The sequence below is a fragment of the Nycticebus coucang genome, chromosome 7 (assembly GCF_027406575.1).
Source record: "Nycticebus coucang isolate mNycCou1 chromosome 7, mNycCou1.pri, whole genome shotgun sequence".
Taxonomy (NCBI): Eukaryota; Metazoa; Chordata; class Mammalia; order Primates; family Lorisidae; genus Nycticebus; species Nycticebus coucang.
Window position 1 is genome coordinate 116,712,924 of NC_069786.1, and position 26,307 is coordinate 116,739,230.

The 26,307-nt window shown below is 53.4% G+C and overlaps 1 protein-coding gene across 12 annotated transcripts in view; it reads left to right on the forward strand.

The window, feature by feature from the left end:
• SPEG (striated muscle enriched protein kinase) overlaps window positions 1-26,307 on the forward strand; it is a 58,549-nt gene that overhangs the window by 20,086 nt on the left and 12,156 nt on the right. For 9 of the 12 annotated variants that reach the window (XM_053597076.1, XM_053597077.1, XM_053597078.1 and 6 more), the window contains 23 exons: window positions 6,427-6,599; window positions 6,824-6,912; window positions 7,800-7,975; window positions 10,285-10,545; window positions 11,539-11,697; window positions 11,812-12,001; window positions 12,107-12,330; window positions 15,292-15,411; window positions 15,655-15,759; window positions 16,330-16,536; window positions 16,914-17,037; window positions 17,135-17,310; window positions 20,441-20,553; window positions 20,806-20,974; window positions 21,230-21,326; window positions 21,414-21,614; window positions 22,599-22,656; window positions 23,218-23,295; window positions 23,397-23,575; window positions 24,103-24,129; window positions 24,724-24,876; window positions 25,059-25,101; window positions 26,030-26,098. In XM_053597076.1, the coding sequence (XP_053453051.1) occupies window positions 6,427-6,599; window positions 6,824-6,912; window positions 7,800-7,975; window positions 10,285-10,545; window positions 11,539-11,697; window positions 11,812-12,001; window positions 12,107-12,330; window positions 15,292-15,411; window positions 15,655-15,759; window positions 16,330-16,536; window positions 16,914-17,037; window positions 17,135-17,310; window positions 20,441-20,553; window positions 20,806-20,974; window positions 21,230-21,326; window positions 21,414-21,614; window positions 22,599-22,656; window positions 23,218-23,295; window positions 23,397-23,575; window positions 24,103-24,129; window positions 24,724-24,876; window positions 25,059-25,101; window positions 26,030-26,098 (3,191 nt within the window). Of the gene's footprint in view, window positions 1-934; window positions 5,547-6,426; window positions 6,600-6,823; window positions 6,913-7,799; window positions 7,976-9,233; window positions 10,073-10,284; window positions 10,546-11,538; window positions 11,698-11,811; window positions 12,002-12,106; window positions 12,331-15,291; window positions 15,412-15,654; window positions 15,760-16,329; window positions 16,537-16,913; window positions 17,038-17,134; window positions 17,311-20,440; window positions 20,554-20,805; window positions 20,975-21,229; window positions 21,327-21,413; window positions 21,615-22,598; window positions 22,657-23,217; window positions 23,296-23,396; window positions 23,576-24,102; window positions 24,130-24,723; window positions 24,877-25,058; window positions 25,102-26,029; window positions 26,099-26,307 lie in introns of those variants that run through there. The other 3 variants (XM_053597083.1, XM_053597086.1, XM_053597087.1) reach the window with 3 other exon arrangements.

Genomic DNA, 26,307 nt, shown 5'->3' on the forward strand with positions numbered 1-26,307 from the left:
GGGCGGTGTCTGTGCCAGTGGGGCCTGGTCCTCACCAGCTCCTTAGGCCCTCCCACTCCACTGAATAACTAAGACCATAGCCCTTCTCCCAAAGAAGATGTGAGGATCAGGGCAGGTGACTGTGGAGTGTGAGAAGTGTGCTTAACCAAAGCAAAGCATCCTCAGCTGCTGCCTACATCCATCACACGAGCGTTTATTGAGTGCCAACCTGGTGCCAAGTGCTACATCTCTCTAAACAGTTTCTTCTGTTTGGAGAGTGCCATATGCTTTTTCCAATTCTGTTCACATCTCTTCCCTTGAGCTACATTGTGCTGTGTATACTCCCTGAAGGGACATATGACAGGTGGCAATATTCCCATTTTACAGATGGGAAGACAGAAATGTGGAGAGTAAAGTGATGTAGAGCTGGCACCAGGCCAGCAGCCTTTTTGCACACCTGCAGTCTGCCTAGGATGTCATAAGCAACATATGATTTAGGGTGATGGAAACAAGTCCCCATGAAGCACATAAGCTTAGGTTGAGTGGCAGATAAAAAAATCATGTGATTAATTACTGCCTACTGAGTGCTTCATAGATATCAGGCTGGTATTATAAATGTGATTGGGTTGTCACATTTACAGCCCTGTGAGGTAGGTTCTATTATTATGCCCATGTTACAGAGGAGGAAATTGAGGCTTGGAAAGCTTTAGCAAATTGCTCTACAGCAGCACTGATCAACAGAACTTTCTGTGATGATAAAAATTTTCTATATGTGCACTGTCCAATATGTTAGTTACTGGAGCTACCTGTGGCTGTTGAGCACTTGAAATGTGGCTTCAGTGACTGAAGAACTGCATTTTTTATTTCATTTCATTTTATAATAATAACTGTGCATTTAAATGGCCTCAGGTGGGACCCATTCATTTCCTTTGCATGCCTAGTGTGAGCACATGTGCCTCACACACATCGTGAGCTCTGACCGGAGGTCCTCGGATGCTGGTCAGGAGGAAAGGGGATGTGGGTGGCTCCAGGGGCCCACCTCAGTCCTCTCCTTAAGCACTGGTTCTCATTCATTTGAGCCCAGAATTCTAGCATTTTCTAGCAAAGACCTTGGCTTCTTCACAGTATCTTAGCTGGCACAGTTATCTGTAGCGTGAGTATCATCATAACTCCTGGGGTGCTTACTCAGTAAGATTGCCAGGTCTGTGGGGAGGGTGAGTTGGCTGAGGACATTTGGGCCAGAGAATGTAATAGCTTATCAAGGCTCATTCTCGTTCCACTCTATGGTCAACACTATCACAGCAGAAAAGAACGTGCTTACTGGGGTCATGAATCCAGAAGGAAAAGAGGAAAACCATGGGACCAATGTCTGTACCCTCTTCTCTTGCCCCTGGTCCCCAGCCACTTGCTGCACAGTTGCAGAATGTCCCTTGCAATTGATAGTGGTGACTGCCAGTGGGGTTTGGACAAAATCTGGAAAAGCAGCAGAGTGTGGTCTCCTTGCCCAAACTCAGATCTCCCTCCCAACTCCTGCCTGCCCGACAGATTGACTCCCTAAGGTTGTTTTTTTTTTAGAGACAGTCTCACTTTGTCACCCTGGGTAGAGTGCTGTGGTGTCACAGCTCACAACAACCTCCAGCTCTTAGGCTTAGGTGATTCTCTTGCCTCAGCCTCCCGAGTAGCTGGGACTACAGGCACCCACCACAATGCCCAGCTATTTTTTTGTTGCAGTTTGGCCAGGTTTGAACCTACAACACTTGGTATATGGGTGGGGCCAGTGCCCTATTCACTGAGCCACAGGTGCTGCCCCGACTCCCTAGGGTTGTTACCTAGAGTGGGACATTCGTGGCCTGTCAGAAGAATGGAGAGCTAATTTACTATTGATGTTAAGATTTTGTTTAACCTGGAGCAACCCAACACAACCATTTGGAAGCAATTATTAGCACTTCTGGGGCTAGGTCAGGGTTACCCACATGAAATTCCCTCTGGTGCCTTGTACATTTCCAAGAAAACCTAAAACTTTAGCACAGCTCTTCTCATTGTTCAAGGGGAGACATTCATGTCAGCCTCCTGTGGAAATGTCTACCTCCTGGCTGTCCCATGTCCCCTTTTCTCCCACTTTTATATAGTGGTATCACCACAACCTGCTGGGACAGGACATTTGGAGGGCAGTTTGGGAGGGGCCAAACCATAGAGAACACAAAGAAGTGGGTTAACTGCAGTGTGTCACTGCCTTCCTCAAAAATCCAGAGTCCCCTTTGCTTCAAGAGTAAAGACCACACACCTTCAGCTGGCCTCTACCATCTGGACCCTGAGGCTGACCCTTGATGGCAGTGGGAGACACCTGTTCTAATGGTGGGATGCTCCAGTCCTGATTTCTTTACCCACTGCTGTAGCCAGGCACTGGCACCTTAGCCCTCTGTGCATGTGCTTTTTGCCTCAAACATTTGCTTGTACATACAGTTTCCTCTCCCTAGAATGCTTTTCCATTTGCTTAAACCAAAGTCTAATTCCAGTACTGCCTCCTCCCTCTGTTCCCTCTTTCTCCATGAGCCAAAAGTCATCTCCTGCTGTCCGTACCCCCAGGCCTTATCTGTTCCCATCTTGCTACCTTATCATTTGGACTTGCTATTTATAGTCATTTGTGTATCAGGCTTGTCTGTCCCATCAGCCAGAGGCTCCTGAAGCCACTATCACATCTTTCCCACTCGTGAGTCCCCCTAAACAGTCAGGGGCTGTGGATGAGGTGGCAGGAGGTGGACAGAGGTCCCTATGGCTTTCCAAGCCCTTTGGAACAACCTGAGCAGCACATAGAGGCTCAGCAGAACATAAAATGACAAAGGTTATGAAGCTCTGCCTGAAGGTGTGGGTGGGATGGGAGAGAAGACCCTGGGTAGAGGTCCTTGGAATATCATTCCCAGACCAGCACCATATGCATCACCTGGAGAATGTGTCAGAAATGAACTTATTGGGCTGGGTGCGGTAGCTCACACCTGTAATCCTAGCATTCTGGGAGGCTAAAGCAAGTGGATTGCTTGAGCTCAGGAGTTCAGACTAGCCTAAGCCAGTCTATTTTTTCATAAAAGAAAAAAAATAGAAAAAATTAGCCAGCTTGGTGGTACGTGCCTGTAGTCTGAGCGATTCAGAAGGCTGAAGCAAAAGGACTATTTCAGTCCAGGAGTTTGAAGTTGTGTGGGGGGTAACAGAGTGAGACTCTGTGTAAAAAAAAAAAGAAAGAAAGAAATGCAATAATTGGTCCCAGCCCAGTTGCCCGGTCCCACCAAATCAGAAACTCTGGGGGTAAGGCCCAGCAATCTGTGGTCTAAGGAGCCATCTGGGTGATTTGATGCACAAGAGAACAACTGTTGTAGAGTTAGAGCCCTTGCCTAAGATGGGAAGCCAGTGAGTGCCATGGAAAGCACACGGGCTATGGACTCAGATCTCCTAGGTTCAAAGTCCTGCTCTGAAGTTTAATGGCCCAGTGAGGTGAGACTCAGTGATAACACCTCTTTGGGGTATCCTTCTCCCAAGAGGATTAGTAGTGGTATCAAACTTTAATGTACATAAGAGTCACCTGGGGTGCTTTTTAAAATTATAGTTTCTTGGCTCCATGCCTATAGCTCAGTAGTTAGGGCACTGTGGCGGGCACCTGTAGTCCCAGCTACCTGGGAGGCTGAGTGTTTTCATTAAGTGAGTTTGACCTGGGAGCGGTATTGAAAGGACAGACATGTGCATAGGTCAAGTCAGCATGGAGGTGTGTGTGTGTGAATGGGGCATTGCTTCCCTGGCCACTTGTTTAGGGCCAGCGAGTGTATGTGCCTGTTAGGTTCAGGGGACATCTGCTCCTGGCTTCCTGGCTGATGTAACCATGTTGTCCACAGTGAGAACTGGGCTTGTGGATGGAGCAGGGCTGGGATATCAGGGACTGACTGTAAAGGTGGCTTTGGCTATGGGGCCAGGTAAACCAGGACACCAGAGCCTGGTGTGGAGCCCCTGGGATCCTTGATCAGCCTCTTTGACCATGCAGTTTTAGGGGGTATGGAGAGGCAGGCACCACCGTCTTGTCTCGAAGAAGCCTTATTCTGCCCCTTCTGGAGCCTGAGACTCTTGCCTGGGCTGATTTGGCTGTTTGTCTCACCCAGAGGGGCATGAGGACCAGCGAGCTTGATGGCTAGATGCCCCTAGGGTGCTGTTCCCCCGGCCACCACCAGGAGTCTCTGAGGCTCCCACAGACCCTGCCCACCCAGCGTTGACTCTGTTCTCCCTCCCTGGGCCTGGGGCACCTCAGCACACTACAGCCTGGAGGTGAGCCTGGAGCTCTAGGATCATGGAGGGGAGGGGGTGCCTACCTCCAGGGGCCATGCCTGTGATCTCAGCATCAGGTGAGGGCAACCCCTTGAGCACCAAGTGCCTTTCTGACTGCCTTCCCAACCCCCACCTCAAAACAGTCAGCCTGAATGGTGGGCCCCTCCTCCATCTGGTCCTCACCCCTGCTTCCTCACTGGTGTGCTGGGAAACATAGGTCATTGCCTGGGAATGTGGCCCTGGGCAGGGCTGAGATGACAGGAGGAGGAGGAAGAACACGTAATCCCTGTTCAATACCTCATTCTCTCTGGTTCTGTTTCCAAGCCCCTTCCTCAGCCTAACAGGCATAACAAGCAGGTGCTAGTTATGAGGGGTCATTTAGGAGAAACAGTCCCCATTCTTCTCACCATTGGCCCTGGTGGACCAGCGGGTGAAGGCAAATTGCCAGCAGGTGCCTTAACAGAGCCAGCAGGAGGTTTGGGTACAGGGCTAGTGCCCTGAGGTGGCTGCTGGCTCAAGCCTGCCATGGCAGGAACAGGGAGGCAGAGGTGGGATCTGGGCCCCCTCAGATTGAGGAGGGCACCTCTGGGAAGGAGGTGAAGGTCCTGACAGTTCTCTGATTCTCAGTGCAGGGGAAACGATGTGGCTTGGCTCTGTAGTATTTAAGGCTCATCAGCGCATTCCCAGGTTGGGGAGCTTAATGGTTTGGTTAGGATGAGGGGTAACTGGGGCCATTTGTCGTGGGAGCCACCCCTGGTGGATGCGTCTGAGCGGATCAGGGTGAGCCACCGTGCAGTGCCTCCTCTCTCCTGTCTTGCTCTGGGACTGAGGCCCCCCACACCTTGAGTCAAGGCACCACCCATGGGGCTTTGCTCTTGTCAGGGCCTAGAAGCTGTAAGGAGAGAAAAGACAGATCCCACTGCGCTGCTGAGCAGTGAGCAGGGTGGCTAAATTCAGCCTTGCTGCTCTTTGCCCCTCCCCGCTCCTCCCCTCCAGGGCCCAGGCTGCCTGTGGTCTCAGCAGGCACCACCTTCCCGACCAGCTGCCGGACTGCCTGCCACCCAGCCTCTCGCCCACCAGCCCCCAACTCCTCCTTCCCCCTCCTGCAGGGCCTTCTCAGTGTGGCCAGTGGGGCTGGGCTCCTGGACTCCTACTCCCTTGAGAGCCCGGTGGGGTGGGCAGAGGGCAGGCAGCAGGAGGGCTGGGTGCCAGGGCAGAGCTTCAAGACAGGCGCAAGCTGGGGTCTGTGTGCAGAGTCTTGGGTGAGTTGGGGTGCATCCCTGATGGGGGCTTAGGGTGGGGAAACAGAAGGAGGGGCCAGGGGCTGTGGTAGATTCATGTCTGTATTTGGCAGTCGGATAGGAGCCAGCTCAGTGAGGCTGGGCCTCTGGCCAGTTGCGGGGGAAGGCGTCAGGGCCCTCGGGACACCCCTCCCCCAAGGCAGACTCTGGTGGTCCCCTCCTCCCCAGTTTGAGCTGCCCTGTTTTGTGGATTATTCCAGCTCTGCTTTCCTATCCCCTGAGAGTTTGGGGGTCCATTCTTTCCATAGGGCTGGGGTTAACAGGTGTTCCTGGGCTTTCTGTGGCAGGAAGCTGAGAAGGGAGAGGGGGAAGGGCAGTCTGGATGGTGTCACCCCATTGGCTCTGGCCTGAGGTCAGGATGGGGCTGGTCTGAGGTATGTGTTCCTCTGCACCAGGCCCAGCTCACCAACAAACAGGCGTTCTGCCTATGCCGCTTTGGGGTCCCAGTGATGTGCACCACTTGCTTTTGGAGCTGGTGACTGGTAGTTAGGACCCCTTCTCCATGCCAGGAATGTGGGTTCCTAGCTCCAGTGGAATTCTAGGTCTTGAACAAGGCCCAGGATGCACCCATCTGCTGCTTGAATCCTTTGCCCCAGGCCATTCCTATGGTGTCCCCTCTCAGAGGGCCAACAAGGTCAGTGTTGCAGAGTCTGTGACAGAGGAGGATTCAGGGGCTCAGGGAGAGCAAGCACTTGGGCAAGGCCACACTGCAAGTGAGTGGGGGCCCAGAGGTAAAGTCAGGGCAGGGCTAGCCTATGGACAGCTGCTTCAACTCCTGGCCTACTGTGTCATTCCAGCTGGCCCCTTCCTCTCCTGGCATCTTCCTCTGTGTCTCCTCCAGGTGGGTCCTCATCCCCTTTCAGCAGCCCCATCACCTCAGACGAGGAGTACCTGAGCCCCCCAGAGGAGTTCCCGGAGCCTGGAGAGACCTGGCCCAGAACCCCCACCATGAAGCTCAGTCCCAGCCAGAACCACCGTTCTGATACTGGCTCCAAGGCACCCCCTACCTTCAAGGTCAGAGCCCTGAGGGTGGTGCCCAGTCCCCCATGTACCCCAGTCCTTGTTCCTGAGGTCATGCTTAGTCTCCAGCAAGACCTGGAACTTCGCTCCTATTTAACCCTTCTTACCCAGAGCCAGCCTCTGTCAGGCTGTGTGAAAGAGTCCCATCCCAGATCCTCCAGCCCCCAGGAACCAAAGCTGTTCCCTGTCTTTCCTGACACTCTGGGGTCCCCCTACAGGTCTCACTTATGGACCAGTCAGTAAGAGAAGGCCAAGATGTCATAATGAGCATCCGTGTGCAGGGGGAACCCAAGCCCGTGGTCTCCTGGTGAGTAGCAGCCATTTGCACCACCTGCCAGCATCTCCGCTCCAGGCTCGGCCCTGCCAGGCTGCCATTGGGTAAAAAGGAGTGGACTCTTTGTGAACTTCCCCATAAGCTGCCTCTCCCCAGTAGGCCTTGTCCCAAGGACAACAGTGCCACTCCTCCAACACTCCTGCCCCTCACCCTGGGGTTCTAGGCTTATTTATTTCTTCTCTATCTAGGGAGAGGCTTGGGCAATAAATTATCTCATGTCTGTCCACGTGGAATAAATGACCAGGAGTCCTTTTGATCCTGGAGAAGGTTGCCCACCCTCACCCCCATCAATTGACAGCAGGGTGACTTTTGAGGTCCACTCTGTGTCCAGCTTTGTGTTAGGTCCAGGCTTGACGATTTGTTTCTGAGCTGCCAAAACCCCAGAATTAAATGTGGGTCTCAGCTGCAGTGCCTTGCTCAGCCAGGTGCCTGTAACATCGATCACACAGCTTGCCTATTTTTTTATTGGTCTGGGTTCTGGTTTTTGTTTTTAATTGATTGGTCCCTGCTGTGATTTTTTTTTTTTTTTGTAAGTTCTTTCATATCCCTTTTGGGAAGTGGGAAACTATCTGTCCATTAAAAATAAATAAAAATAAGACATAAGGAAGTTTAAGAACTATTGAGAGCCAAATAGCATGGCTCTCTAGAGAGATCCAGGAGGGAAAAGATGGCCTGGAAGTTCCATACATATATCAGGGTGAGATGGTAGAGTCTGGGTGAAGACCTTGCCCTGGCACCCAGGGCCAGTGTGGTGAGCTGTGGAGGGGAAGAGAAGCCCACCTGCGTGGCTCTGTGGCCCTACCTCCCTGCACATAAAGGTCAATCCCAGGGCCAGAACTGAGTTCTTGCCCCTCTGACAGGCTGAGGAATCGCCAGCCCGTGCGCCCAGACCAGCGGCGCTTCGCAGAGGAAGCAGAGGGTGGGCTGTGCCGGCTGCGGATCCTAGCTGCTGAGCGGGGAGATGCGGGCTTCTACACGTGCAAAGCGGTCAATGAGTATGGCGCTCGGCAATGTGAGGCCCGTCTGGAGGTCCGAGGTGAGTGCCTCACACATTCCATAAACCCCCACCCGGTCCTGCTCCGGCTCTACCACTGACGGCTCTCACACAGCCTCAATTACAGGATGTTACTACCTTAGGGGTCCCCTAGCCCAGCTGCTTATATTGTAGTTGAGTAAGCTGAGGCCCAGAGAGAGGAAGTGACTCCTGGGGCACACAGCAAATAGTAATGTACTCAGCTTACTGCACCACGTTGCCTTCCCCATGCTCCATCACGCAGCCCCAGCAGCAGCAAGAGACCCTGCGCCTGCCGCTGGCCATCCTCTCTGTATACTCTTCTGAGTCTTTGTCACCTGCTCTGCCCAGGCTCCTCCCTCACCTCCTCACCCCTGTCTCCTCTTGCCCCCCTGCCCACCCTGCCCATCCCATTGCTGTGCAGAAGCTTTTGTGGTTGGGGGTAGCAATGGGTGAGTGGTGGTTGGACCCGTTCGGAGGGGCCCGTGAGGTGACTTGGCATGGAGCATCATAGGGACCCCAGGATGCCAGGGCGAGAATAGCTGTGAGATGTGGAGAGGGCCGGGCCCCAGGGGTGGGGACACAAGGGCAAGGGCCCTAACCGGCAGTGGGGATGACCGGCCTAAGCTAGGCTATCCTCCCAAGGCTGGTAGGTTTTCCTCCCTGAAGGCTAGCCATTGCCTAGCCTTCTACCTTTCCCCATGATGGAGCAGGATCAAAGACCTCTTGTAGCTCCTCCCTCAGCCCTGAGTCCTTCCATGCTCAGCATGAAGCTATCTCTGAGAATTTCCCAAGCTACCTGCTGGGATACACATCCTAATAGTCATGGTGACTCTGCAGGGACCCACCTGCCTCAGTGATCCTCCCCTGCACCTCCCATTCCTGCGGTTGCCCTCTCTAGCCAGCTCTGGATTCTTCAGGCCTCTCTGGCCTATTCCTCCTCCTCCAGGCTCTGGCTCTGCCTTGCTTTTCCGTGTTAACACGTGTCTCGGTGTTTTTCTCTCTTTGGGATTCCTCCCAACATTCCCCAGGCTGTAGGGTGCTCCAAATGCCTGTGAATGCCTCTTCCCTGGTGGCCCAGGTCTCTGTCTGCCCAGGAACCCTGGGGACCTGGCCTCTGGTCAGCTGCTGGCCCTCCTGGCCTGTGGCTGGTCTTGGGGAACTTGGGGGAGCTAAGAGGCAGCTCTCCATCCAGAAGGGCCCTAGCCAGGTTTGTGTGCCTGTGCGTGTGTGTGCTGCACTAACCTGCCGCTTGCTGACTGAGGTTTTTGTCTGTACACAGGCGAGTGAGCTCAGGGGGCCGCCTGCGCTCCCCCCAGCTACCCTCCGAGCCGCGCCCCTGTCTCAGGCACCTCTCGGACCTCGCTGTGTTTCACTGCCTCCTGCCCACAGACCCAGGCCCGCCGGCCCGGACCCGTCCCAGCCTTCCCTCCCCACCCCATGCAGCACCCTGGGATAGCCCATGGGCCCCTGTGGACCCTCCCGCTCCCGAGTGGACACATGGCTTTGCAGGCCAGGAGGCCACCAAATGACTGAGTGCTGGGAAGGGGCGGCCATGCGGGGTATCAAGCCACCCAGGCTATCCCTGCAGGGAAGCGTCAAGTGCATGCATGTGCTACTGCTGCTGCAGGCCTGTTTATCCGTTTGTCTGTCTGTGTGTCTGTGACAGTCAGGAAACGATGCTTCTGAACTGGGGTGGGTGAGGCAGAGTGGGAGAGGACAGGCTGTGGCATCTGCCAGGCAGAAGGGCGGGTCACTGACCATTCCTAAAATGGGTTTCTAATGGCACAACACTTTATATTCCACAAGAGACCAAAAGCCAGTGACCCAAGGCTCTGTGCTGCTGAAGTGGCCTGGTTGAGCCCGTGGGGGGCTTCCTCCTTCAATGTCAGGACCAGGGACTCTGTCTAAGAATGAGGGAGTTGACCAGGCTTGGTGCCAGAGCAGGGGGCTGCTGTCCTGGGTGTGGAGATTCTCAGAAACACCTATTTCTTAGCTCAAATAAAGTCCAGTTTGTACCCAGCTGGTGTGCTGTGTTTTTCTTTTTGCGCCGCCGTCTCTGCCACCACATGGCCCTTTCAATTTCCTGTCCCCCAGTGCCCCTTTGCCTGCCATGAGTCACCCTTCCTGGCCCAGCCTGGGTTGCCATCTTGAAGCCAAATCTAGACACTCCTTGCTGTCCTGACCAGGTGGGTGGGCTTTCCCCATCTCTAGTGGAACAAAATGCATCTCTCTCTCTGTGTCTGTCTGTCTCTCTGTGTGTGCGTGTGTGTGTCTCCCTCACCCTGTGTATCTCTGCTCTGTGTGTGGACCTTGTGGCCGCTTTCCCCCAGCACACCCTGAAAGCCGGTCCTTGGCCGTGCTGGCCCCCCTGCAGGACGTGGACGTAGGGGCCGGGGAGATGGCGCTGTTTGAGTGCCTAGTGGCGGGTCCTGCCGATGTGGAGGTGGACTGGCTGTGTCATGGCCGCCTGCTGCAGCCTGCGCTGCTCAAATGCAAGATGCATTTCGATGGCCACAAGTGCAAGCTGCTGCTCACCTCTGTGCACGAGGACGACAGTGGGGTCTACACTTGCAAGCTCAGCACGGCCAAAGGTAACCGCCCACTCAGACCTAGGGCTGTTGTGGGCACCTGAGAGCTGGAGGGAGGAGGCTGAAGGAACAGTGTTCACTCCTAGAAAAGGAGGCTTTGTCTCCAGGGGGAGGTACAAGGGCTGGGAGATAGGATGGCACCCCTGCCTCAATAAATCGAGCACTTAGCCTGGTAGCTGGCACAAAGGAAGTGTTGCATCAGGGTTAGCTGTACCCATAAGTGAGCAAGTCTGCTAAGAAGTAGCAGGAAACACAGGGTCAGGCTCCAGTTCCTGCCCTGCAGCTTTCCAAGTCACTTCACCTCTGTGAGCCCTCAACTCTTTGTAGAAAGAGGATCATGATAATACTCCCTAGGGGGATTGGTAGAATTAATGACATAACATGGAAAGAACAAAGCACAGCGGTACCTGTCAAAGGGTAGCACCTAATAAGTGCCAACCATTGTTGCTAATGACATCTCTGACCTGGTCCTGTCCTTATGTAAAGAGCAGGGGTGATGGCATCTACCTCATCAGGGTGTGGGTGATATCACCTGAGCTGAAGCTGGATGGAGGGCTTTATAAGCAGGAAGAGGCATCAGATCAGCATAGGGGACAACTGTCTCCCCTTCGTGGGGTGGTAGAGTGTGGTCAAGGGGCATCTGCTCTGTGTCTGGGGCGGGCAGGAATGTGGGCATGACCTGGGCATGGATGAGAGTCCCAAAGAGGGCCATGAAGTAGGGGTTGGCTTCTGGGACCCTCCCAGAGGTTGACTATGCTTCCAGTTGGGTGGTCAGAGTGAGGTGAGAAGGAGACAGTGGGGCCAGACCCTGGGCTGCTATGGCATTTCCAGCCGGACACCCTTCCAGGGTGTATACGCCCTCCCAAGAAGGTCACCTCCAATGCTGAAAGCCTTTGCTAGGCCCTGCCCAGCCTTATAGCAGGACTGGCAGGTTGGGGTGTCTGGGCCTTCATGGCCTTTCCTGTCTCTGCACTGTCTCTTGTCCCCTGCCTCCAGATGAGCTGACCTGCAGTGCCCGCCTGACGGTGCGGCCCTCACTGGCACCCCTGTTCACACGGCTGCTGGAAGATGTGGAGGTGCTGGAGGGCCGAGCCGCCCGTTTCGACTGCAAGATCAGTGGCACTCCACCACCCTCAGTGACCTGGACTCACTTTGGTATGATTTCCCCCAGCAGGTGCTGGGGAACCCCAAGTGGCCTTAGCCAGGATGGAGTGAACTGAGGGCAGGGATCCCTGCTGTGCTCTGCATTCCCGTCCCTGCCTCCCCCAGGCCATCCTGTGGAGGAGAATGAGAACTTGCGGCTGCAGCAGGATGGAGGTCTGCACTCACTGCACATCACTCGTGTGGGCAGCGAGAATGAGGGACTCTACGAGGTCAGTGCCACCAATACCCATGGTCAGGCACACTGCTCAGCCCAGCTCTATGTGGAGGAGCCCCGGACAGCAGCTACAGGCCCCAGGTACTGCCTAGAACCCCAGGCACCAGGGCTGCCTTTGAGAGGTCAGCCCAGCCCTGCAGTGGGAGGTGTAGCTCAGGCTTCTGGGCAACCATGTGGTTCTTCTAGCTCAAAGCTGGAGAAGATGCCATCCATCCCCGAGGAGCCAGAGCAGGGCGAGCTAGAGCGGCTATCCATTCCTGACTTCCTGCGACCACTGCAAGACCTGGAGGTGGGACTGGCCAAGGAGGTCATGCTGGAGTGCCAGGTGACTGGCCTGCCCTACCCCACCATCAGCTGGTTCCACAATGGCCACCGCATCCAGAGCAGTGACGACCGGCGCATGACACAGTGTATGTGCCCAAGAAGGGACCCTTGGGAGAGTCCCCTCCAGCACCCTCTTGGCTTGAAGTGCACTGCCCCTCTCCCTGGCTTCCTTCAGGGCCTTCCCTCTGTAGTCTAGTCAGGGATGGGGCACCCAGTGAAGGAGCCCAGAGGGGCTGTGAAGTTAGAGCCTCCTCTCAAGGCTGCACAGCCCTCGTCTGCTGAGTCACCCCTTGGTGGCCCTGTGAGCACTCACTGGACAGGCAGAACAGCCTCCTGCTGACCAGTTCATGCCCATGAGCATGTTATAGAACTCTTCTGTGCCTCAGTTTCCTCATAAGTAGTTGAGTTGTTCCAAGATTAAATTAGTTGATACATACAAAGCACTTAAAGCAAGTCCTGGCAAATAGTGGGTGGTCAAGAAATGTTAACTCTTTTTTTTTTTCTTTTTTTTTTTTTTAATTTGGCCGGGGCTGGGTTTGAACCCGCCACCTCCGGCATATGGGACCGGTGCCCGTACCCGCTGAGCCACAGGCGCCGCCCAAGAAATGTTAACTCTTACTGGTGTTGCTATTGGTTGTTGCCATCATTACCATTGTGGATAAAGCAGTGCAATGCTGCTTCTACAGATATTTCAGTGCCAAAGCAGGAGTGGGTAGCATCTAGCATGGAAAAGATGCTTGGTCCAGGGCTGATGACTAGCAGCAAATAAAGAAGGAATGGGGGAAATGAGAAGAACATATTTAGGCTGGTGTCCTCTTAGCTTGGGATATCCTCTCATGGGAGCATTTCAGTTCCATCCTTGAAGGAACCTGAGTCTTGTGTGAGAAGGTCTGCCCACCTCCGCTAAGACACTGCTCATACAATGACCCATGATGGTTTCCTCTTACAGCTATAGCACAATAAAAAGTCACCTTTGTTAAGTGCTTTCTAAGTGCCAGGCCCTGGGTGCTAAAAGCCTTATGTGGCCCACTATAATCAGGCACTAGTAGCCCCATGTATAGATGAGAAAGCTGGGCTTACAGAAGTAAAGGAACTTGCCTAAAGGCAAGGAAGGACCATCTGACCCTGGTGACCGTCTCCTACCCACCACCATGGTTCTGACCCTTGCCCTCAGTCTCCCACCCCTTGCTCAGTCACAAGCTTTCCTGTCTCCCCATCTATGCTGAGCCCTTGGGTGGGTTTGCCTTGGCATATGAGCTGGCGTCACTGCTTCTATCTGTATCTGGGGTCACTGGCAGCCTTGGCTTCTCTTCCCTTATAAATAGTGTCAGCAGAGATAAATGAATGGATGGCGGTTCTATGCGGAGATAACCACTGAGAGAAAGGAGGGGTGTTTTGAGACAGTCCTGATGTGAAGGAGGACAGTGCAGACCTCCTCTTGTGTCCTCTCCAGAGACAGCCTTCTTATCATTCATGGAGCAGGGTGTAAGGAAAGAGATTTGGAATCAGATGGAACCAAGTTCAAGCTATGGCTTCATCATTGCTATGCTTCATCATTTATTAGCTATGTGACCTTGGACAAGTCCATTAATGTCTCTGACCTCATTGGTAAAATGGGGATCATTTTATCGGATTGTTGAAAGGATTGTGGGCGGGGGAACCATGTCAAGTACCTAACACAGGCTGGGCACGGACAGCTTATAATTTATAATGTATTTGGAACTTACAGCATGCAAACTCCTGGGTCTGGACAAGTAGATCTGACAGTCAGTCCTCTCTTTAGGGAACTTGTGGGCTGGGTCAGGTGCTATGGCTCATGCAAGTAAAGAGGAAGAACCCCCACACACACATATACACACCCACAAAGCAGTGTGGGCTCGTGCCCAGTGATGCATAAGGAGAGCCCTGGAGCCCTGGGAGGGAGTCAGTGGATGGGGCAGAGGGGGTTAGGGCACTGTGTGGGAAGATTCATAAGGCCGCACTCATAAACTACATCTTGAAGGAGAAGGAAGCCTTAGGTAAGAGGAGAAAGGCAAGGCCCAGTGTAGTGCCTGAGTCCTAACACTCTGGGAGGCTGGGCAGGTGGATTGGGGATTGGGGATTGAGGATTGCTTGAGCTCAGGAGTTTGAGACCAGCCTGAGAAAGAGTGAGACCCCTTCTCTACTAAAAATAGCAAAAACTAGCCAGGCATGGTGGTGGGCACCTATAGTCCCAGTTATGAGAAGCTGAGACAAGAGGATCTTTTGATCCCAGAGGTTTGAGGTTGCTGTGAGCTATGTTGACGCTGCAGCACTCTACCCAGGGAAACAGAGTGAGACTCAGTTTCAAAAAAAAAAAAAAAAGAGAGCAAGAACAGGGTGGAGCCTGTGGCTCAAAGGAGTAGGGCACTGGCCCCATATGCTGGAGGTGGTGGGTTCAAGCCCAGCCCTGGCCAAAAAAAAAAAAAAAAAGAGAGAGAGACAGAACATTCCAAAAGGGAGGAGTCTTATGAACAGAGACCTAGAGATGGAACTCGCAGGCTTGTTCAGGGCCACAATAGCTTGTCAGTTAAGGCATGCAGGAGCAGCAGGAGATATTGGAAAGGGTTGGGCTATGGGCTTTGGCCCCAGTCATGGAGGGCTTTCCTGATGCTCTCCTGGAGATGTTTGGCAGCAGCATGGGAGGGAGAAGAGGGGATGAGAGGACAGGCATTAGGAACAAAGCTTTGTCAGAGCTTTGTCAAGGAGGTTGTGACTCTGCAGAAGGGTAGAGATTCGGGGTTAGTCAACAGGAGTAGGGCTCCTAGAGGGTGGGTGGCCCAGTGTGGAAGGAGATGGTAAGATGTTGGGCCTGACCCACTGGAGGGACAGGCCATAGGGGCCAGGACTACAGTTGTCAACTTGGAAGCCAGTCCCAACCTGGCCCTGGTGGACATACTTCTTGCTGCTTTCCCTTGCCTCCTCCCTGAAGTAGGTGGAGGTGAGGGGCCAAGCCCAGGGTGGCATGGGCCCACCCCTCAGAGTATCATCCTAGCTCAGGCCCAATGTCACTGTCCCTCCCCCATCAGACAGGGATGTACATCGGTTGGTGTTCCCTGCTGTTGGGCCTCAGCATGCGGGTGTCTACAAGAGTGTCATTGCCAATAAGCTTGGCAAAGCTGCCTGCTATGCCCACCTATATGTCACAGGTAAGACGGGCACCTCTCCAGTCAGCTGTGCCCAAAGCCTGGCCTCTGCTATGACCCAAGGGCTGGGGGAGGAGGGACTCCACATCAGCTCCTTTCCCCCTTGCTCCCCTGGGAGCCCTCCAGCCTTGTCCCTACCCCTGTGGCCGAGCCCCTGGACCCCAGCCTGCTGCCCTGAGGCTTGGCGATCCTGCAGAGCTACTAGGTCCTAAAGGACTCAGTAGGCATCTGATGTGTGGCTTTCAGATGTGGTTCCAGGCCCCCCAGATGGTGCCCCACAGGTGGTGGCTGTGACTGGGAAGATGGTCACCCTCACATGGAACCCCCCCAGAAATCTGGACATGGCCATCGGTGGGTCAGGACCACACAGAGTTGTGGGTGGGGTGTGGAGGGCAGGCCTCGGCAGGGCACAAAAGGAGCCAGGTCCCCGAAGCACACAGGCAGGGGCAGGAACAGATGGACTGCTGGGAGCATGGCCAGGAGCAGCTTTGCCTGTCTTTCCTCCAGGGTGGATGAGGCCCTGGCTCTGGGTCAGGAGAGGAGCCATGGGGCACCACCACATTCCCTTCCCTTTCTCCGAGGGACTAGATGCCTGGGTCATGATCCTGGAGATACCCCTTCCTCCCCTTGTCCAGGATCTCATCCCACTCTGTGCCTCAGTTTCCCTAACCTCAGGTAGCAAGGACTTGGAATGCAAGCCCAGCCCCTCCATGCCTGTAAATGAAGCCTTGTTGATGCTAAACCTGACCAGGGCAGCAGTAGATAGGCAGGATCAGATCGGGGGGAGCAGGTAGCAGCAGGAGAAACTGAAGCACATTTCAGAGCAGATTAATGATGAGTTCCAGGGTCCCGAGCTAGCTAGATGGGGAGAGTGGGTGCCGCCCAGACAATGTCAGGCTCTAGCAGCTTCTCCCCTGTCAGACCCGGACTCCCTCACATACACGGTGCAGCACCAGGTGCTGGGCTCGGACCAGTGGACAGTGCTGGCCACAGGTCTGCGGGAGCCTGGCTGGGCGGCCACAGGGCTACGAAAGGGGCTCCAGCACATCTTCCGGGTCCTCACCACCACTGTCAAGAGTAGCAGCAAGCCCTCACCCCCCTCTGAATCCGTGCAGCTGCTAGAACATGGTGAGTCAGGTGCCCCTGTGGGGTAGGGCAGAGCTGCTGGGCCAGGGAGTAGAGACCTGTTGGGGGGCTCCAGGGCTGGTCTGGACACAATAACTGGCTGGGCAGGCTGCAACCCCCCACTGTGCTCTTTCTCTCTCCTGAGAGCAGCAGGGCACAATAGGTGAAGCTGAGGCTTTGGGATCAGACACACTGGAGTCCAATTGCAGCTTTGCTGCTTTCCAGCTGTGTTTCCTGGACAGGTTGATAAACCTCTCTGAGCCTCAGCTCCTCACCTTTAAAAATGGAGCTCAAGTGGCAATTTGGGGAATTAAAGGGGAGGTGGGTACCAAAGGCCTGGCATCAAGCCCAAGATGGAGCCTGTGCTCTCCTCTTCCCAGGCCCAGCCCTGGAGGAGGCTCCTGTTGTGCTGGACAAACCGGATGTCGTGTATGTGGTGGAGGGACAGCCTGCCAGTGTCACTGTCACCTTCAACCACGTGGAGGCCCAGGTCGTCTGGAGGAGGTGGGTCCTCTGCTTGGTTCCCACATATGGCAGTCGTATTCTGGCCAGATCTCCCTGGGACAGATCCTGGGTAACCTCCCTATCATGTGTCCCTTAGCTGCAGAGGGGCCCTCCTAGAGGCACGGGCAGGTGTGTATGAGCTGAGCCAGCCGGATGATGACCAGTACTGCCTTCGGATCTGCCGGGTGAGCTGCCGGGACATGGGGGCCCTCACCTGCACTGCCCGAAACCGCCATGGCACGAAGACCTGCTCAGTCAGACTGGAACTGGCAGGTGGGTGGCAACTGACCTCCTTATCTTCCTCTAGGGCCCACAGCTCCCTCTTCACACTTCTGTATACATGACTCACCTGCCACTGCTAGGAATCTAATCCCGTATCTTCCCTCTCAAGCCTGTCCCTCTAATGGCCATGATAATACAAGTACTAATATTAATGATAACAATAATAATAGTATTATACTAATAAGATGTTTATTAAGTAACTAGTATGTGCCAGGCTCAGTACTAAGCACTTTATATGACATCACCTCATTTAATATTTACATCAACCTTACAAGATGAGGGTTGGTTTATTATCCCCATTTTACAGATGAGGAAATTGAGGCTCAGAGAGTGTGCTAAGTAACTGGCCCAAGTTCATACAACCTATTTAAGTACAGAATCTGGATTCAAGTCTGGCTACCTGACTCCAAAGCCAGTGAGTGCTCCTAGCTCCTGTGTTAAATCCAACAGGAAATATTATCTCAAAGACAACAAGGATAGGAAGACCAAATTGATTAAAAAAAAAAACCCAGAGTGCATCTTATTACCAGACTCCCATCTCTGAGGATGCCCTTGTACACAAGCCTGTTTGACAGAGCCTCTCAGCCTTTGCAGCAAGGACACTTTTTATAATTTCTCCTTTAAAAATGCAGTCTCTCACACCATAGCATGCATTAGGTAGTACTTGTTTTGTTTTCCAGTCGCTAATTAACTCTAAACATATGTAACTGCCACTCAGAGCTTCTGATAAACATGAGGTAATAGTGTTGCTTGCTGAGTAGATATAATTCTTTTCTTTTTTTTTTGTAGAGACAGAGTCTCACTTTATGGCCCTCGGTAGAGTGCCTGGCCTCACACAGTTCACAGCAACCTCCAACTCCTGGGCTTAAGCGATTCTCTTGCCTCAGCCTCCCGAGTAGCTGGGACTACAGGTGCCTGCCACAACGCCTGGCTATTTTTGGTTGCAGTTTGGCCGGGGCCGGGTTTGAACCCGCCACCCTCAGTATATGGGGCCGGCGCCTTACCGACTGAGCCACAGGCGCCGCCCGAGTAGATATAATTCTAACCAAAAGCAAAAGAAGTGGTGGCGCCTGTGGCTCAGTGAGTAGGGCGCCGGCCCCATATACCAAGGGTTGCGGGTTCAAACCCGGCCTCGGCCAAACTGCAACCAAAAAATAGCCAGGCGTTGTGGGGGGCGTCTGTAGTCCCAGCTGCTCTGGAGGCTGAGACAAGAGAATCACGTAAGCCCAAAAAAGCTGGATGTTGCTGTGAGCCGTGTGATGTCATGGCACTCTACCGAGGGTGGTAAAGTGAGACTCTGTCTCTACAAAAAAAAAAAAAGCAAAAAAAGTGACATTTTAGTTAGCACAACCTTATCATGGGCAAATGGACATTTTCTGGTGCTTTAAAAAAAGAATCACTGAAACTAACTTGAAACCTTCTTGTGCTTTGACCTTCATAGCTGCCCCCGCCACATCCCTGCTGAGTGGGAACCAGATTCCTAGGGGGAGGGCAGGTGTCTTTGAAGTGGAAGAGAAGTGGTAATAGGGTGTGTGAGAAAGAGGTGACCTCCTGGCCAGCTATGAGGATGGTAGATGGAGTGGGTTCCCTGTATGTCTTCCCGCTTTCCCAGCCTCTGCCCCACACCCTCCTCAGTCACCACTTTGCTCCTATGATGCAAGCCTCATCCTTCTTCCCAGATAGAGGAGGAGCCCTGGGGTCTCAGGAGGCCCTGGCCCTGAAAACTGTGCAGCCCAGTCTGGCAAGGACAGTGGCTAATGGAGACTGTGTCCAGCCAGCAAGGGCTGAAACACGTCTGGGGTTATACTGAATATCTCCATCCACTAGGCCCACCACCCACCACCCAGGTAGGGCAAGTAAAGTGACGGCTCCATTTCCTCCACCTTGACCCCACTGTAGTGTCACTCCCACTCGCAGGGTGGCCTCCCCTTTTGTCTGTGTGCCTGTGAAGGACACCAGGCTATACCAGTGACCCTGCTTTTCCCTGTATGCCTGGATCTCTTCTGCTCCCCTTAAAGCTGAGATCTTTAACATGCTCAGGAGGTGCCTTGGTGCCTATAGCCAAGTGGTTAGGGCACCAGCCACATGCACTGGGGCTGGTGAGTTCGAGCCTGGCCCAGGCCTGCTAAACAACAATGACAACTACAACAAAAAAATAGCTGGGCCTTGTGGTGGGCGCCTGTAGTTCCAGCTACTTGGAGGCTGAAGCAAGAGAATCACTTAAGCCCAAGAGTTTGAGGTTGCTCTGAGCTGTAATGTCATGACACTCTACCAAGGGCAACATGATGAGACTCTGTCTCAAAAAAAAAAAAAAAAAGATGCTCAGGAGTGGGGTGGAGGTAGCTGGAAGTCATAGTAAATGTGTATTTAATTCCATCATGAGAATTAGAAGCCACTTTGCCAGGAAATCATATGATCATGTGATATGTGTGGAGAATGAAATCACAGCCACATGTGGGAAAATTAAGCTGAGAGTCAGTTTCTAGGCTGTTCAGTTAATATTTGGGGTTACTTTTTGTTCATCTTGTCAGCCCCAAGATGGTAGGAAGGTGCAGTAAACATTTAAATAACACTTGGAAAGAAAAACTTCAAGATAGAGGCAATGCCATCCATGAGCTTAATTCAGGGTGACAGACAGCTGCCTGCAGGGGCCAGGTGCAGGTGAAGTCAGAGAAGCTGGAGAGGTGGTGCTGTGAAGAAGGGCAACCACCCACAGGCGGCAGCATTGAGTCGCTTCTCCTCAGTGGATTCATGCAATGAAGGGAGTGGCTTGCCGAGGCAAGTCTTGAGAGGCAGGAAATCCAGATTTCCTTTGTGTGTGAAAATCTCCTAATTTCAGAGCTGGCAAATGAACACTGAAGGTCAAACAAAGCAAGGCTGCTGGTTTCCTGAGATTTGGAGAACATCATGTTTGGGTTTACAGGGAGAGTATAGTCCAAGCAAAGAACTCTGGTGTTCCAAGGGGCTGAGTTTGGGACCCTGGGAGTAGGGAGTGACCGGGATGCTGGGAGGTTGGGGTGGGGAGTTCTGGCATTCTGACTGAGGCAGTGGTGATGGGTCCTTAGAGTCGGATGCCAGCATCCTGCTCCCTCCCTTCCCGTCCCTGTGTGTTTCATTTCAGAGGCCCCTCGGTTTGAGTCCATCATGGAAGATGTGGAGGTGGGGGCTGGGGAAACTGCTCGCTTTGCTGTGGTGGTTGAGGGGAAACCACTGCCAGACATCATGTGGTACAAGGTCAGAGCCTGGGGCTGGCTGGGAGCCTGGGGGTGGGGGGTCCTGAGAGGTTAGAGACAGGGGAGCCTAGGCAGAGGTGTGGTTAGGAGGAGGAGATGGGACCCAGGAGGCTGTCTGGCTGAGAGGTACAAGGCTGTCAATGCAGAAGCTGCTGCCTTGAGGTAGAGGTGAAACTGGGTCTCTAGCATGGAGGTAAAGTTGGGTCGCAGGTGGACGTGAGGCTTGGGCTGGAGGTGACAGCCAACTCTGCAGGACGAGGTGCTGCTGGCCGAGAGCAACCATGTGAGCTTCGTGTATGAGGAGAATGAATGCTCCCTGGTGGTACTCAGCACAGGGACCCAGGATGGAGGAGTTTACACCTGCACAGCCCGGAACCTGGCAGGCGAGGTCTCCTGCAAAGCCGAGCTGGCTGTGCATGCAGGTGGGCTACAAGTCCAAGGGTAGAAGGGCAGAGTGAATCTGGTATGAGGAATCTGGTATGAGCCCCGCCCTGCCCAGGAAGCCCTCAGGCCTGGACTCCTGACCACTGACCACCACACCCTCCAGCCCAGCACCCCCACTTTAGGCCCCAACATTCTTGTGCTCTTCTGTCTCTGTCATACACCCACCTGTCCCAGTCTCTGCCCTGCTCCCTTTCTCATCCTCCCCACCTAACACCAGGACATTTCTGCCCCAGCTCAGACAGCTATGGAGGTTGAGGGGGCCAGGGAGGATGAGGAGCATCGAGGAAGGCGACTCAGTGACTTCTATGACATCCACCAGGAGATTGGCAGGTGTGGGGCTGGGAGGGGAGCTGGAATCAGGGTTCAAGAAAAGCTCCTAGGTCTGAAGACTGAGCCCTGTCTCTCTGTGTCACCCAGGGGTGCCTTCTCCTACCTGCGGCGTGTGGTGGAACGTAGCTCTGGCCTGGAATTTGCAGCCAAGTTCATCCCCAGCCAGGCCAAGCCAAAGGCATCAGCCCGTCGGGAGGCCCGGCTGTTAGCCCGGCTCCAGCATGACTGCATCCTCTACTTCCACGAGGCCTTTGAGAGGCACCGGGGACTGGTCATTGTCACTGAGCTGTATCCTAGGACAGGCTGGGAGCTAGGGGTACCCATGCCTAAATGCCTGGGTCTTGTAACAGCCAATTTACATGTTTTACAGTTAACAAAGTGGTGCCATTGACAATTGGGAGGGATAAGGCTGGAGACTTCTGAGAAGACTGTTTTTTAGCCTATTTTTTTTAGGTGAAACTTATATAACATTTAATATGTGCCTGACAGTATTCTAAGAGTTTTACAAATATTAACCTATTTAATCCTCATACATAATACCTACCTCATGGAATTTTATTAGCCTCATCTTACACATGATGAAACAGGCACCAGAGGTTAAATAACTTGCCCGAGGTCACAGAGCTGACAAATGGCATATGCTTTTTAATCACAAGATTCAGTACAATATTGGAATCGACCACATTTCAGATGAGCACCAATACCTACCTTTGTATGGGAGGCTCTTTTTGTAAAGGACAGATTTTATCCTTTCACGAAGCTAGGGTTAAACAAAGACACGCTGAGGTAAGGATGCCTATCTGGGTGGTGGCTCGTCACTCCCAGGAGCAGAGCACATAAGCCTCCCAGTCTGCACTGTTTGAATCTAAACCTCAGCAAATGACAAATTATTCCATGTCATGTAACTTCTGGAGCATTCTCAAGAAGTTCCATCTGTGTCAACAGAAAATTCTGCTCTAATTTGATCCCTATAAATACTTCTCAGGGTAAGCAGGAGAGGAAATGTTACCCCATTCTACTCTGGAGAGAACCTAGGCTCAGAGACGTTAAGTATATTCCCTGAGATCCCACAGTGAGTGTGCATTCAAGCAGGGGTTGTCCCATCATCTCTAGACCCAGATGTGGGAGGAAGGGTGAAGACACAGTATCTGACTGGTATCAGAAGTGCTGGAAGGGGAAGGGGAACCCTGTTCTGAGATGGGACCTGCCTTGAGCTCTGGGGTGGGCCAGGCTGTCAGTGCTGGGCACTGTTCTCCTTGATCTCAGATGTAGCTGCACAGAGGAGCTGCTGGAAAGAATGGCCAGGAAACCCGCCGTGTGTGAGTCTGAGGTGAGGGCAGTGGGTGGCAGGGGCAAGGATGAGCACTAGCCTTCACCCACCTGAGCTCTGAGAACTGACAGATAGGTCCTGGGCACGCCAACTGTGGCCACAAAGAACTGGGTGGGGTGGTAGTGGAGAACACTATTAGGCAGGCAGCAGAGCCACCTGCTCATGACGCTTGCACTGGGACTTGCACTGTCTGCTCTAACTCTCAGCAAACCCACCCCAGTCTGTTGTTTTCCTCATATAAACATCCCCAAACATTTCTCCTGGAAAAAGCCTCCCCTGTAGATTGTATTGATCTCACTGCAGTATTGCCATGTAGAGCTATATAAGTTGTGCACTGCACAGTCTATGTATTACAATGCATATGATTCCTCCTCACACTTGTGCTATCCCTATCCTGTGCGCACAGTAGCCCTGGATCTTGGCAACCTATGTTTCACCTCCTTTCACGAGCCATCTGAAAGCTATTCCCAGGGATGGTCTGAACTCTTGCCATAATCCTGGTGGTGATCAAACAGTACCCCACCCCCCACCCCAAGGACTCTGTGCCCCCTATTTCCACAGATCCGAGTCTATATGCAGCAGGTACTAGAGGGAATACGCTACCTGCACCAGAGCTATGTGCTGCACCTCGATGTCAAGGTGAGATGGGGGGTAGAGAGTAGGTAGCCCGTGTGGGAGCCAGCAAGTGGGGTGTCTTCCTATCTTCTTTGAGCTCCCACACTTTGTCTTATGTCTTTCAGCCTGAGAACCTGCTGATATGGGACGGTGCAAGGGGTGAAGAGCAGGTGCGGATCTGCGATTTTGGGAATGCCCAAGAGCTGACTCCAGGAGAGCCTCAATACTGCCAATATGGCACACCTGAGTTTGTGGCACCCGAGATTGTCAATCAGAGCCCTGTGTCTGGAGTCACTGACATCTGGTAACTGCTGACATGCTGGGATGCTGGGGGAGAGGGGTAGGTGCAGGGCAACTGCCCTCACTGCCATGCTGGGGACTTGCTCACTGGCAGAGAGGAGCTTTATTAAGTCTTGGTTCCTTCTCTGATGGCTGGCTGGTAGCATTGCTTGCAGGGTCTCCTGCCCGTTACTCTCCACCACTCATCAGTCAGGGCTGACCCCACCCCTCAGGGCCTCAGCCCTGTCGGTCCTTTGCTCACAGCTCCTGGGGGGCCTGGGCCTCTCCCTCAGCAGCCACTGTGCCTTCCTCAGTGTGGCAGGCCTGGTCCCCAGACTTCCCAGACTTCAGGCTTCCTGGGCCAGCCTGGCCTCCACGCATGTCTGGAAGTCTGGGTCCAGGGTCTTCCCTGTGAGGCACCTCCAGTGCCTATTTGTCCATAGCAGTGTTCTCAGGGAGGACCTACCTCACTCAGCTTAATGGCAGCAGAGAACTATTGCCTCTGGGGCAAGATGGACAGCCTCTTACCTGTCCACTCTTCTTTTCCCACAGGCCCGTGGGTGTCGTCGCCTTCCTCTGGTAAGACTCTGCAGTCTCCTCACTGTCTCCTGGCAGACCTACCCCTAACATTTTCAAGCTTTCATCCCACCCCCTTCTCTTCCATGCCCCTGTTCCTTCCTGCACTGAAAGGGGCCTCATGTGCATGAAGGTGGATGCCCTGGTCTGCATGCCCACCATGCCCCGCCAAAAGAGGTGGGCATACAGGATGAAGAGAGGACAGCACAGGCTCAATGCCGAGGCAGGAAACTACTTGGCCCTGAGTGTCCAGAACATAGATTAGAAGGGGACAGCACTCAGGCTTAGGATGGGACATTTCCTTGGCACAGACTCCTCACCTTATGGAGAGACCATACTGGAGAAGGGACAGAACAGGTCGTCTAAAGCACAGGCAACCAGGTCCCGAGGCAGTACTGCCTCACTGCTCATGCAGGACAGGCAAAGTCTGTAAGCCCTGGCTTCTTGCCCAGATTCACTTCACCCAGCCTCTGCTATCTCTATAGCCCTGGAGCCTCCACCTGTCCCTGGCCCTCTGCTCCCACTGGCATCCCATTTCATCCCTGCCTCAACCCCAAGGGCCTGCTTGCCCCTTACAACAGCCCTCTCCACTTGCAGTCTGACGGGAATCTCCCCATTTGTTGGGGAAAACGATCGGACAACGTTGATGAACATCCGAAACTACAACGTGGCCTTTGAGGAGACCACATTCCTGAGTCTGAGCAGGGAGGCCCGGGGCTTCCTCATCAAAGTGCTAGTGCAGGACCGGCTGTGAGTACTAGGCCCTGGGGAGCCCTGCACCTGCAGGGTCACCCACATGCCATCCACCTATTCATACAAGCCTCTGCCCTTAGACATGCTAGCCCTGCTCCTTAGGGCCCTGTTTTCTCACACATTGAATGAATGAATGAATGATAGATATAAATTCCATCTTAATACTCATTCTTTTACAGGAGACCTACTGCAGAGGAGACCCTAGAACATCCTTGGTTCAGAGTGAGTCCTGCAAAGTGGTGATACAAAAGGTGGAAGGAGAGAGAATGTTACTAAGAGCTCCATTTATTGAGTACCTACTATGTGCAGTAACTAATGCCTAATGTTAGGCGATATATATATCACAACAGCTCTGCAAAGGAAGGTATTACTCCTATTTGGTTGGTAAGGAAATTGAGGCTCAAATCAGTAATCAAGCTGAGATATCATGGACCCCAAGACCTCCAAGGAGGTCTAGATGGCCCCATCGTGGTGGTTCAGGGTTCACTTGTATGTGCCCACCTCTGTCCTGTATGGATCCCACACTGGGGATGGCAGGTTGCCTACCTGGCTCAGCCCCAGTTTCATGTGGGCAGGGTTCATCATTCAAACTCCAGTGCCTCAGGCATAGTGCCAGGCCTGGGGGGAGGGTCCAGAAAGAACACTAAATAAGCTGTCCATTGAAGGCTGTGGTGGGTCAACTAAAGGCTGAGGTCATTCTGGTGTCAGTCCTTGAAGTAAGCTTCCTTTCTCAGACCAGAAAGGAACTCCAGAAGAGAGAGTCTGGAAGGGTGGCAGAGGGCAGCATCTGTATGGGTCTGGACCACCAAGGCTTCAGGCATTGGGGTGCTGGCCTACATGGAGACATATGGGATCTGGGGAGCCAGGGCCCAGGTCACCCAGGGCAGTATGTTAGGTTAGGGCCTCCTGGGGGCCTCCTGGGAGCCACCAGTTTTTGCCTCTCCTCTTAGGCTCAGATAACTTGTATACAGATGTGCACCTTGGCTATGGGCGTTGTCCTGAAAAACCCAAAAGGAAGGGGACCCCCCAAGAGCCCAGACTCAGTGCTGCTGGGTCCACTGTCTCTGCTGTGGACTTTGTCACTTCATTGTTAAACCTTGATGATCTAGGTTGACAGCTTTTCCTCAGGCCCCCTTTCCTGGTTTTGCAGACTCAGGCAAAGGGTGCAGAGGTGAGCACGGATCACCTAAAGCTATTCCTCTCCCGGCGGAAGTGGCAGGTGAGTTTGGGCACTGCCTCTGCCCTGTCCACCTTCTTCTTCTCCCTTTTTTTTTCCTATCTGCCCTCACCTCCTGCTTGTCTTCTTGCTTCCTTCCTGTCCCGGATTCTCTGCCTGCTTAGGCCTTCTTCCCTAAAGCTGAAGGGGGCCTGGGATGGCCAATCCTGCCCTGGGGGGGGTCCCTCAAATCTGACCCTAGTACCCTCTCT